The sequence below is a fragment of the Salvia hispanica genome, chromosome 1 (assembly GCF_029641045.1).
Source record: "Salvia hispanica isolate PSC_SH4W2 chromosome 1, Shi_PSC_v1, whole genome shotgun sequence".
In the NCBI taxonomy this organism is placed as follows: domain Eukaryota; kingdom Viridiplantae; phylum Streptophyta; class Magnoliopsida; order Lamiales; family Lamiaceae; genus Salvia; species Salvia hispanica.
Window position 1 is genome coordinate 58,845,453 of NC_142692.1, and position 13,037 is coordinate 58,858,489.

General features: G+C 31.4%; 1 protein-coding gene across 3 annotated transcripts; it reads left to right on the plus strand.

Moving 5' to 3' along the window:
* The first annotated feature begins 1,060 nt into the window (after window positions 1-1,060).
* On the plus strand, window positions 1,061-2,998 carry LOC125219654 (YCF49-like protein). 3 transcript variants are annotated; one of them, XM_048121688.2, is made up of 5 exons: window positions 1,068-1,358; window positions 1,464-1,542; window positions 1,798-1,866; window positions 2,469-2,622; window positions 2,766-2,998. In XM_048121688.2, exons 1-4 carry the CDS (start codon window positions 1,108-1,110, stop codon window positions 2,574-2,576), a joined length of 507 nt encoding a protein of 168 aa, XP_047977645.1. In that variant the 5' UTR covers window positions 1,068-1,107; the 3' UTR covers window positions 2,577-2,622; window positions 2,766-2,998. The 3 variants fall into 3 exon arrangements, with proteins under 3 accessions (XP_047977647.1, XP_047977645.1, XP_047977646.1); XM_048121690.2 differs by lacking the exon at window positions 2,766-2,998 and having other exon boundaries at window positions 1,061-1,358; window positions 2,387-2,569; XM_048121689.2 differs by lacking the exon at window positions 1,798-1,866.
* The last annotated feature ends 10,039 nt before the right edge of the window (window positions 2,999-13,037 follow it).

The following is a 13,037-nucleotide window of genomic DNA, read 5'->3' on the forward strand; positions in this document are numbered from 1 at the left end:
TGGGAGTGCTCTTATTTCTATTTTTCTTCCACTTTATTTTATTTATATAAATATCTCTTTCACATATTTTTTTCAATTTACTTGCACTTAATTTTTCAATTATTTACACTCATAATTTTTATTTTTTTTTACATACACAATTTTTACTCTTATTATTCTCATTTATGTACACATTTTTATTTTTGTGTCTTGTTTTCACTTTTATTTTGTGTGTTTTATTTGTTTTTCTATTTTTCTTCCATTTTTATTTATGTCTCTAACTCTTATTTTCTAGAATCACTTGCACTTATTTTTTCAATTATTTACACACATGATTTTATTTTTTATTGATTTTTCTATTCACTTGCACTTTTGATCTCTTGTATACACAATTTTTACTCTTATTTTTTTATTTATTCTCAATTTTTTTATTTACTTAGACAACTAATTTTTATTTTTCACATACACTTTTCATTTTGTGTTTTAATTTTTATATAAGCTTATAATACTCTTTGTTTTTTTTTTATAAATACATGATTTGAAGAACAACCACCGTATATATTTCTAGTTTCTATCAGAGGGATCATAGTTTTTATCATAGGGAAAGAGATGATCCAAACAAGAATGCATCTAAATCTAAAAATGCAGCACAAATCTTAGCTAGGATTAGATGATTTAATTGTCAATAATTGACATGTCATTATTAATCATTTTCATTTTACAAAATATGGGGTTGATGTAGAGTTTAGTTCATTTTAGATCATTCATTATTTAAATGACTTAAAAATACACTAACAATGACCTAAACACATGCCCTCCGTATAATTTTATTCTGCATTTTGCGTAGATCAAAACCCTACATTATCTTTATTTTTGGAGTCAATCATTTATCATTCATTCCTTAACTATTTTCAGTGAGGTTGGTGCCAGAAAAACTTTACATTCTCAATAATGAATTGGTGAATTGGACCTCCAATTGTTGAAATCCTCACTGCCATATATTAATAGAAGAAAATGAAAAACTTATCAAATAAATAAAATTTAGTTGTGCTATTGATTAATTATATATAATGATTGTTAAACTTGCGTTATCATCATCTTCTTGTTCTGCTCTCCAATTCTTGAAAAATGGTAATGATAAACTGTGTCTCCCTTCCAAAACAATTCCCTCTCCCAAAATTGGATTCACCTCTTCCTCCATCCAAACTGGAGGCTAAAAAGGTCATGTTTAGCCGGAGCGTGTTAATCGGAGCTGCTGGAATTACCATAATGTCCCTTGCAGGACCCTCCTCCGCTGCTGAGTTTCCGATTCTCACTGAGCCATCCAACGCTCTCTCTCTCCCAACCTGGGCTGTTCACGTTTCCAGCGTCGTCGAGTGGTAAATTTAACTTGTATGAATTCCATTGAAATTTAAGACTTATCTGATTCGATTGAAATGCTGATTCTTTTCATTTGTAATTGGATTCATACGTGCTTGGAAAAGGGCTACTGCAATGGCTTTGGTGTGGCAGTACGGCGAGAAATCTGGTTATCAATCTTGGAAGGGTCTCTCTTGGGGAATGGTTAATTCTTCTTCTTCCCAATTTCAGTATTATTCTGCATAAGCCCCAATTGTTAAATGTGTTAGGGTTAATTATAGAGAGTTTCAGTTTGTGGTCTCAGCTTCAATTTATATTTTGTATAGTGTCAATTTATAATAAATTTAGTTCATCAATGCACGAGCTTTGTTGGACATGAAAATGGTTAATGCAGTAATGTGGGTGACAAGTTTGATTTCCAGAATACATAATTGTTTGAACCTCTATCAATATGTGTAGGTACCCTTGTTAGGTGGAGCACTCTGTGCTTGTACATGGCATTTCTTTTATAACGCAGAGTCGCTTGAGGTATGAACTTTGCATATTTCACAAGTTTTGTTGCTCTATAGCTCGTATGGAGTTTTCCCATCCCACTAACTAAAGAACAAGAGGTTTTGAGCCCAACGTAAAAACTGAATACAAGTTCTGAATATCGCGTATGATCTTCTCAATAAGATAACATCTTCAGACGTTATTACGTTAACTAGGGAACAACTCTTTCGTCAAAACTTGCCCAAAATAAATTTAAATTTTTATTGAAGTCGTGGAAGTTAATGTGTGTTGGTCAGAGTTTCTTATGTCGACTGATATTTCAAGTCGGAAGAGAATGCCGCTCATATTGCTTCCTTAGTTGCTGATGCTAAGAGTATGTGTGGCTACGCTTATTTTTGAGAGCTTATAAAGATACATAATGTCTTCAAACCGTGTGAGTTGCGAAAGTGCTTGAATATTTGAGATGCTCAGCCAAACACCCTCCTCTAAGTCCAGCCTACTTCTCTACTAAAATTTGATTTGTAGTTCCATTGACCCCTCTTTTTGCACATTACAGGTAGCTGAATTTGTTTGTCAATTTTGATACTTCGACTGGTGGAATGCCTGTCATTATAACCACATATTCTGCATAATTTTAGATCTTGGTGGCTCTTCAAGCAGCTTTGACTGTGATTGGTAATGCGACAATGTGCATAGCTGCCTACCGCATATATGAATCATCACAGGAACGCTCCAAAAACTCTTGACTTCGATCTTTAATCCAAAAGCTTCTTCCTTCACTCTGTCTCAACGGTAACTCCTTTCCTTTTGGATCAATGATCTCTCCTTTTTGTTAGGGGAAGGTGGAAATGAGTCTAATATTGCTGGCTAGTTGTTCAAATCTTGCTATGCTTGCCTTTGTTTCACATTTGATTAACAAAAGATCCCAATAGCAGGTAAGAGAAAGTTCTCGATGTTTGAGGGTTCATCCATTGAGATCTGAGTAGTAAGAAGTCTAGTTTGAAAGAATTGGACACAATTCTTTCAAATGATATAAGTGGATGTTCTTCTACGCCTGTCTTACTGATTCTCATGTTGTAACTTTCTTTACATTTCTAGAGGCATATAGTTGGTATTTGATTGTGTAATATAGCCCATTTTAATTGTTTAAGTTTAACAACATTTATTACTGAGAATTTGTTACTATTCTTTATAATTAATACTCCCTCTGTCCCAAGATATTAAAGCCCTTTCTTTTGGGCCAGGAATTTAGGAGATGTTTAGTGGTGCAAGTGGAGTTGGTAGTAAGGTAAATTTTTACCATAAATAGAAATGACTCAAATATGTTGGGACACTCCAAAAATAAATAAGGGTCTAATATCATGGGACGGAGGGAGTACCATGATTTCTTAATAATAAAATAGAACAACAGCTCAGAAATAATGTTGGAAACAACCGTGATTGTAGGCTTTTCAAAGTCCCTCCTAGAACATATAAATAGTTTGAGTATGAAATAGAAGAACACATAAATTACAAAATATTTTTCTCTCAAATGTTTTTTGTCAATGTGCATATAGTATTTGCGTTTGCATGTCACATAGGTGTTTGTTTGTTCGATTCTCGCAACTCCATCAGGTTCGTCGTTGGAATGGGTTTAATGCATTCGTTTTATCATTACAGACAATACGCTAAATGAGAGCACTACCATAGATATAATTTGTATTGTAGAAAAAGGGTTTTCTCAAACTCAACTTGCAATTGGTTTATTGTATTTTTTTGTTGAATTTTCATTCTGCTTTTGTCGTTCTTTTACTTCAGTCGTAATAGTCAAAGTACCCCCTTGTACACAACTTGGATTGTATCCTATATTTTTAACTCTTCTATATTTGGATTATGTCAATGGAAGTTGGAGGAAGCGAGAAAAAGGATCTACATGATTTAGGATGATCTAGTTGTCCCTGCCCCACTTTGGTAGTTTAGTTGGGTTTAGCCTCCATCGATCCTAAATTCAAAGTTGGTTGATGTTTCTTCACGTGCCAGATAAATGTATTATATACTCTTATAGAGATGTGATCAATTGCTAACTCTCCCTAAATTGTTAACTACAACTAATTAGAGATCATAAGATCTTTAGAAATCTAGCGATCTATTATTTGGCACGTGTAAATTCGTGTTATTATTATTAAAATTTGAAGAGATAAGAATATCAACCAAATTTAGAGTTTTGGATCGAAATGTCAATATAGTGTATTAACATATCAATATGATGCCTTGAGTATGTCAACATAATTTCGAATTGACATTTTATATGTATTATGTTGACATATTGTGATAACCATATTTTGATAACTGCTTCATGAAAAATATGAAAATTCAAGAATTTTTTTTTAAATTTTGACATCGAAACATATGCAAATGAGATCTTGTTAGAATCCTTATAAAATTATCTTTAATTTGATATATGTTGTGTGAAAAATTAATTTAAATTGAGATAGTTATATGTATTTAAAATTGTGAGATATTTTTTTAAATGTTAGTTATAACCTATTTGTTGTTTATTGACGTAAATACATTTTTTTTTTCATTGTATTGATACTCAAAAATGAATGATTATGACTCTTGATTGACTCTTGATTTGAAGATTTAATGTGTCGTAATTAATAATTTAAGAGTGAGTTAGTAATATAACACATCCCTCATCTTCTATGTGTAAATTTGAAAAAATTGGTGCATAATTACAATTAACATTGAACTCCTTGGGGCCATTGGGACCATGTCTGACTCGTCTCTCTCCACTTTCTTGGTACTTCCTCCATGTCTAAAATGTATGAATAATTTCTTATTAGTTCGTCCCTAAAAAGTATGAACATTCTAATTTTGGAATAGTTAAACAATACATTATCATTACACATCATTTTATTTTACAGTTATATTACTAATAATGTGTAGTTCACTCTCTACTAATACTACTTATACTACTCTTTCTCTCTTTCTTATTTTTTTAATTATACATTAAAACTCGTGGTGAACCAAATGTTCATATTTTTCAGGTACGAATGGAGTATTATGTAGGTGATATGTAAATGTGTAATTTGTTGGACATAATTTTATCATCATATATTCAAGAATACATAATTGAATATAAATAAAGCAAGATCTTCGAACATCATGTATTTCACGTAAAACCATAAACATAATGGATCGAAAACTTACCTTTATGATCCATAGCGGAAGCGATTGGGGAAGACGGAGAACTTCCTCGGACTTTCTTTGGTGTAGTAGCGCAACTCCAACTCCAAGAATTTGTTTCTCTCTCTTTCCCTCGTTTATGTGTTCTCTTAATGTGTGTGATTTGATGGGATCCCACACTTGTATTTATAGGCAGAGAGAGGACAAACCCTAATTATAAAATATTAAAGCCCTTTCCATCAAAGTGGCTATTTTATTAGGACGTTTCTTTTTGACCAAGTAATACCAAAATCAAATTAAATAATTGATCATGATAATTTGATTTGATTTTGTTAGTCAATAACATAATTAACGTCAAATTCATGACAATCAAAACCATATATATTCTTGACTAAATTAATGCTAATCAAGACATATAAATATCCCAATTTCCTTAATAGCAATATACTACTAGGAAACATATAATATTAGTCAACAATTAATGACTAACTAGGAAACATCCCATTTAAATCAATATATTCAATTGATAGCTAATTAATTAGGGAAAATTGTGTCTTATACCAAGTTAATGTATTATATTAAAAATCCAATTCTATTTAGGATTCTATCACATGTCACATATATGAGACATAAAACTTACATTCTCCCACTTGGCGAACATGTGGGACACAAAGTTTTCGATTCTCCCACTTGTCACACGTGATAGAGCCACAGTAAAAATAGATATAATAAACATAAGGCGCGCATAACATTGGACTTTATAAATATTTTCATTATTGGCAAACATAAGTATTATATTAGAGGAACTACTAATGAGAGTCATGGCGGGCATATATCATTCAATCGACATAGTTCCTTCCATGTACCACATCACCAATATCCACTCTAATATAATCTATAAGTGACACCGCGTCCGTAATTGTCTTATTTCAAGACCTCCTGCATTAATACTAAAAACGTACATATGCATTTCAAATAATAAGTATATGCAGGAAAAGTAGAAACAACTTTATTGAATTCAAAATATCTATAACTTAAGTGTCTGAACCAACATGGAGACATAAAGGTTAGACGTTTCCATACCCAAGACCCATTATGTTAACTTATTCCATAAATGTCTTAGGCGGTAACGCCTTAGTCAACGGGTCAACACTATAAGCTGTGTGCTTATACATTCTATAGATATTATTTGTTCCTGAACTTCATCTTTCATGACAAGAAAATTTAATTCCATGTGTTTAGCTCCTTTGAATACTTGTCATTCTTAAAGAAAGATTCGATTGCATTATTATCACAATACATTTCAAGGGCTTGGATATTAAGGAGACAATACCAAGACCTGAAATAAAATTTTGCAATCATTAATGCTTCAAAGCAAGCCATAAATTTAGCTTTAATGGAAATCCAATCATTTCTAGTTGATCAGATTTCCTTAATGTGAGCATAAAATCTTTTGTTCCCTTTAAGTATCTCATTATTATCTTTGCAGCTCTCCAATGTTCAATGTCAGGGTTACTTTGGTAACGACCTAACAATTTGAAGCGCAAAGCTTACATACTTGAGCATGCATCAAACTTCCCACGATAGATGCATAAAAAATATTTTTCATCTCGTTCTGTTCTTATTCAGTTTTTGGACATTGATTCAAACTGAATTTGTCACCTTTATGAATTGGAACAACACTTGGAGAACATGCACTCATGTCGTATCTCTCTAAAAGATTTGATCTATGTGGCTTTTATGAGACAATCCAAGAGTCCACGTGATTGATCACAAGATATTTCTATCCTATGACATAGGATGTCTCATACATATCTTTTATGTTGAATTTTTTTTTTAGAGAGATAATTTTAGTGTCATGTAGTAATCCAATGTCACTACTAGCAAGCAATATATCATCAACATACAAAACCAAAAATATGAACTTGCTCCCACTAACCTTGAGGTATATGCACCGATCAACAGTGTTCTCTTTAAAACCAAAAGCAGTAATAGTGTCATGGAATTTAAAAATACCATTGTCGAGAAGCCTGTTTCAGTCCATAAATTGATTTCTTAAGTTTGCAGACTAAATGTTCATTCCCTTTCTTAATGAAGCCTTCAGGTTGTTCCATGTAGACTTCTTCTTCCAAATCATCATTTAGAAAAGTAATTTTCACATCCATTTAATGTAGTTCCAAGTCAAAATGGGCTACAAGTGCCAAAATGATTCTAAGTGGGCCCTTCTTTGATACTTAAGAGAAAGTCTATTTACAATCAATGCTATCTTTTCTGAGTATAACCTTTGGCAACAAGTTTGACTTTAAATCGTTAGATGAAACCATTTATGTCGAATTTGGTCATGAAGACCCAATTACACCCAATACACTTTTGTTTATCGGGTAATTCGACAAGGTCCCAGACTTTAATCCATAGATTTTAACTCATCTATCATGCATCAATCCATTTAGTAGAATTATTACACTTAATGGCTAGTGAACATGAAACTGGATCATTACGTATTCCTATATCACATTCGGATTCTTGGAGATATGCCACATAGTCATCAGAAATGGCACTTCTGTAGATGCTTCTTCCACACCCATGTTCAATGACTTTGGCATCATCATTAAGTGGTTGGTCATTCAAATATTGTTAGGCTGTTCAACAATATTTGCCACACTTAATTCTTGAGGAAATGAGGGAAAAAGGTTATACCCTTATTTCATTAATGACCATATTATGAGTGTTAAAACTCCCACTGATCTCACCATTCTCAAAGAATCATATATTTCCAGTTTCCACAATTCTCATGCTATCATTAGGACAATAAAACCTATACCCTTTGGATTTTTCTGGTAACCCATAAAATAACCAATAATTGTCTAAAATCCTTTTTTTCTTTCTGCGAAGAGTATACTCTAGTTTCCACTGAACAGCCCTAAACATGAAGGTGCTGCAAACTGGGTTTTCTACCTGCCCAAAGTTCATAATAGAGTCTTTGGTACAACCTTACTAGAAACCCGGTTTAATACATAAATAGTGGTTCTAAGAGCATGGATTCACAACATTATGGGTAAGGTAGAATTATCATGCTTCTAACCATTTCCATGAGAGTTCGGTTTCGTCTCTCAGCAACATCATTCTGCTGAGACGTACTTGGCATAGTATATTAAGCATAAATGCCATGGTTTTCTAAGTATTTGGCAAAAGGTCCATGTAATTGACTTATTTTAGTGGTACGACCATAAAATTCACCACCTCTATCGGATCGAATAATTTTCACCTTTCTATTTAATTACTTTTCAACCTCAGTCATAAAATGTTCAACTGTGCCTGAGATTTTTCTTGCAATAAATAAATCCATAACGCGAAAAAAATCGTCAATAAAGGTGATAAAATATTTTTATCCACCAAAAGTCGAGACATCAAAGGTCCGCAAATATTTGTATATATAATTTAAGGAGCTCATTGCTTCTTGTGGCATTTTTAGTATTGTGTTTGGTTTGTTCATTTAATACAATCCACACAAACTGTAATGCTTGTAAAGTATAGATTCGAATGAATATTATCCTTTATAAGCCTCTCAATTCTTTCACTAGAAATATGATCCAGTTCCTTTATGCCATAAGAATGATAAATTCGAATGAATATTATCCTTTAGATGCTCCTTCAGTAGCAGTGTGAGCATGAGATGCACTCATTCCATACTTCTTCATCTTATGCTCCTCCTAGACCAATACGTTTCCCAATTCTTTAAGAGTCCACTAATCTTTTATAGTGAATCAATTTGGAATGGTCCAGATTGAGGAGGTAAGGAAATCAGGGTCAATTGGACAAGGAAATTCTCATTCACTTATAATCCTAACTTCAGCTCAGAAGAGATATTATTTATGTCCATCACATGCTCGTACATAGTCTGAGAACCATTATATTGCATGCTCATGAGATCCTTCATAAGTTTTCCTGCAATAGACTTTATATGCAGTTGTGAAGCGATCCTCAACATTCTGCAAATATTCTTTTGCAATGTCAACTGTAAACTTAGTCCTGTTAGATTTTTCCCTAGCATTATGGGTAATCAGCCAACTACTTTGATCATAAAATAATTGGTTTATCATTCAACAGTGTTAGGTCCAAGTCCATTACTTCAAGAGTGAACTTAAGTTTCTCTTTCCATTCAAAGAAGTTAGTTCCAATAAATTGGGGAATGTTTGAGGTAAACATACTAGTAGCAAAAAATATATGTTTTTACATTATAGGAGCAATTAAGATCTGAATGCTCACATATAAAAGCTTTGAATAGTAACACGAACATTTATTTGAAAACCTATATCATGAGGCAATTATGAAAACTCCTTTGGGTAGTCTTCATACAATAACAAAAATCATGCTTTTAATATCCACATCTTAGTTCAATAATTGAGTAATAATAAATTGGCGTTAGCTTTGGGTAATCGACACCAATTTAAATTATTAACTCCATTAGTGTTTATTATGCCACAAAGACTATTTCCTTTGGGAATCTAGACCTTATAACAAACAAACTATTTAGATAATGAATAGCCACAACAAGCATGATGATTAATTGCATACATAGATTTTCATATTAACTTGATTATAAACTCTTCTCATTTTACCTCACTTTGGTGATTACAAAATAAACATAATATAATCAAGAATGTATAGCGATTAATTGCTTAAGCAGATTTTCACTTAATTTGATTATAAACTATTATTTTACCTCACTTTGGTGATTGTAAAATAAACATAATATAATCAAGAATGTATAGAGATTAATTGCTTAAACAAATTTTAATATGAGTTTGATTATAGACTCTTCTTATTTTGCCTCACTTTGGTGATTGCAAAATAAACATAATATAATCAAAATACATGTTAAAATGAGAATTGAATTATGTAATCATTCATTCCACCGTCTCGGTAGATTCATAATCATAAAACATTTAATTAAAATCTCAATTCATCAAGTTAAAATAAACGATATGCATAATGTGTTATATATACAAACACACGTGAATTCACCATATATATTTTTCACATATAATCATACAAAATAAGCAATCTTTAATTGATACACTAATTAAACAGTACAATTCACATACATATGCGAACAAAATTAAATAAACTAAATTACCGATTCCATCATATGTTTTCTCTCGGTTCATGTGGAAACAATTATTTCATTGAGACAGCCAATCAAAATATAGTTATTAGATTAGTCATGCGAATTCATTAAACACGTAATACATGAAAGGAATCAACTTTATTTGAAATCATAATCCATTAAATGTCGAAAGAGATTTAATTACCGAAACCAAATATACAAGAATACATAATTCTCAATTCATCAATAGTTTATTCAAATTGAAAAAACAAAAATTATGGTTTTTCAATAATACGAAAATACATGAGTTCTCAACCATGCTCTGATACCACATGTTGGACATAATTTTATCATCATATATTCAAGAATACATAATTGAATATAAATAAAGCAAGATCTTCGAACATCATGTATTTCACGTAAAACCATAAACATAATGGATCGAAAACTTACCTTTATGATCCATAGCGGAAGCGATTGGGGAAGACGGAGAACTTCCTCGGACTTTCTTTGGTGTAGTAGCGCAACTCCAACTCCAAGGATTTGTTTCTCTCTCTTTCCCTCGTTTATGTGTTCTCTTAATGTGTGTGATTTGATGGGATCCCACACTTGTATTTATAGGCAGAGAGAGGACAAACCCTAATTATAAAATATTAAAGCCCTTTCCATCAAAGTGGCTATTTTATTAGGACGTTTCTTTTTGACCAAGTAATACCAAAATCAAATTAAATAATTGATCATGATAATTTGATTTGATTTTGTTAGTCAATAACATAATTAACGTCAAATTCATGACAATCAAAACCATATATATTCTTGACTAAATTAATGCTAATCAAGACATATAAATATCCCAATTTCCTTAATAGCAATATACTACTAGGAAACATATAATATTAGTCAACAATTAATGACTAACTAGGAAACATCCCATTTAAATCAATATATTCAATTGATAGCTAATTAATTAGGGAAAATTGTGTCTTATACCAAGTTAATGTATTATATTAAAAATTCAATTCTATTTAGGATTCTATCACATGTCACATATGTGAGACATAAAACTTACATAATTTATTTAAAGAATAAAGTAAGCACTCTTGAGAAATTGAATGAAAAAGTAGAGGTGAACACAACTTGCGAGAAACTGGAGTGAAAGAGACAAGAAATAATAGGTAAGATATGAATCTTGTTAACACAAGATGGGTGATTTGAGTATAAGGTTGCATGGATAAAAATTAAAGGGAAATTTTCAATTTGAGGTATGAATAGCGAGAAAAATAAATACTAAATTTAAGTAAAACTTGGGCGATTTTCCCCAAAAATTGGCCATTTCCCTGTTTGTATTGAAAAACTAAAGTGCAAATTGGCCACGTCTACGATTATATGTGAGATTGAGTGTATGTGAGTTGCAATTCAAAATTAATTTAAACTATAAGAAAAGACACAAAATATTAAATTTGAAAAATTGGAAACGCCAATTTAATTTGAAAATGATGATTCCAGTTGAGTTAACTATATAGAGTACATTTTGTGATTATGTGCATGACTGTGAGTGCATGCGTGTTGCAATTCAAAATAATTTAAAGTTTTAAACTATAAGAAACGACCCTAAATACTCCATTAAATTTACTGGTATTAAGTTAATTGTGAATACTTTGACGAAGAAAAAGTGGATTGATGAAATGTTAACTATTTTGGCATATTAATACTGTAAAACTAAAGTATATCTTGATCTGCATATGATGATTATAAAATGTTATCTATTTTGACATGCTCAAGTGCAATAAAGGGAAGCCGCGTTCCTCCCTCTCTATGTTGAGGAAAGCAAATCAGGATGCAGATGTAAAATCCCCATCCACCCTTAAACTTCACTTTCCAACCTTTATGGTTTCCACCTTCTCAATTAAAGAAAAAGCAATCCAATTTATGCAAAATATACTTTATCAAAATTCAGTTGGGAGAAATTTATGATACTTAAGTACTCAACATCACAACCCTACCACCCACCACTACCTATTATATTAAAGAATAAATATCGTAGTATAATTTTGACAAGAAAAGGTTAATGGTGACTTACAATCAATTCACTTGGTCATAGAAATAAGAGTCATATTAAAAACACACACGTGCTTATACATAGCTCATATGATATGAGCATTTTATACGAGGATCATCGTTATCTGATGCATGTTTAGCATGATTTGTTTTATTTTAGTTTGTTTGATTTTAATAAATTAAAAATGTTATTTTTTATGAATGAATACACGTTTAGAGTTAAAATCCCAAAGTAGCGAAATCTTAACATTTTCAATATAATCAAATTAATCTCAAATGCAATAAGCAATGAGTGATTTTTTTTCAATTTTAACGAACCATATACATTACTCCATATACTATCATAACTATTAAATAACTACTCATATCTACGATATCACTACTCAGCAAAGTGAGAAATATTCTACACGTGTAGTCAAGTAATAAAATTTAAATTCAAGACTTGTCGCTTACATTGGATTGTATATTATATATAATCGAATTAAACTAATTAAACATATATGTTAATGATTTGGAATGACTGAGTACATTTTATTATTATTTTTTTAAAATTGTAACTGATGACATATATCTAATATACAATGCATCTAAGATGAGTCGAAAACTCCAAACTGTTAGTTTAAAATATAAACGCCTTAATTACCAATTAAGCTGCAAGACACTCATACAATGTTGTAAAGACAGGCAAACCCTTTTGGATATCCAACCTTTTCTTCTTCTTTTGGATAACTAGCTTATTTTTGAAGAATGGCGTTGCATGCATATTAAGCAAGCCTCTGTAGGTGTGGAGCAAATGCAGTGTTTATTAATTAAAACGTTAGGTATTATTTCATTTCATCGTGAGTTGCATAATTGAATTAATGTTGTTGGGTAT

Excerpts from the sequence above, each read along its gene's own strand:
- LOC125219654 (XM_048121688.2), top strand. The coding sequence starts at position 1,108 with ATGGTAATGATAAACTGTGTCTCCCTTCCAAAACAATTCCCTCTCCCA. Across the intron at positions 1,359-1,463 it reads GTTTCCAGCGTCGTCGAGTG|GGCTACTGCAATGGCTTTGG; the intron begins GTAAATTTAACT and ends TGCTTGGAAAAG. Across the intron at positions 1,543-1,797 it reads AGGGTCTCTCTTGGGGAATG|GTACCCTTGTTAGGTGGAGC; the intron begins GTTAATTCTTCT and ends CAATATGTGTAG.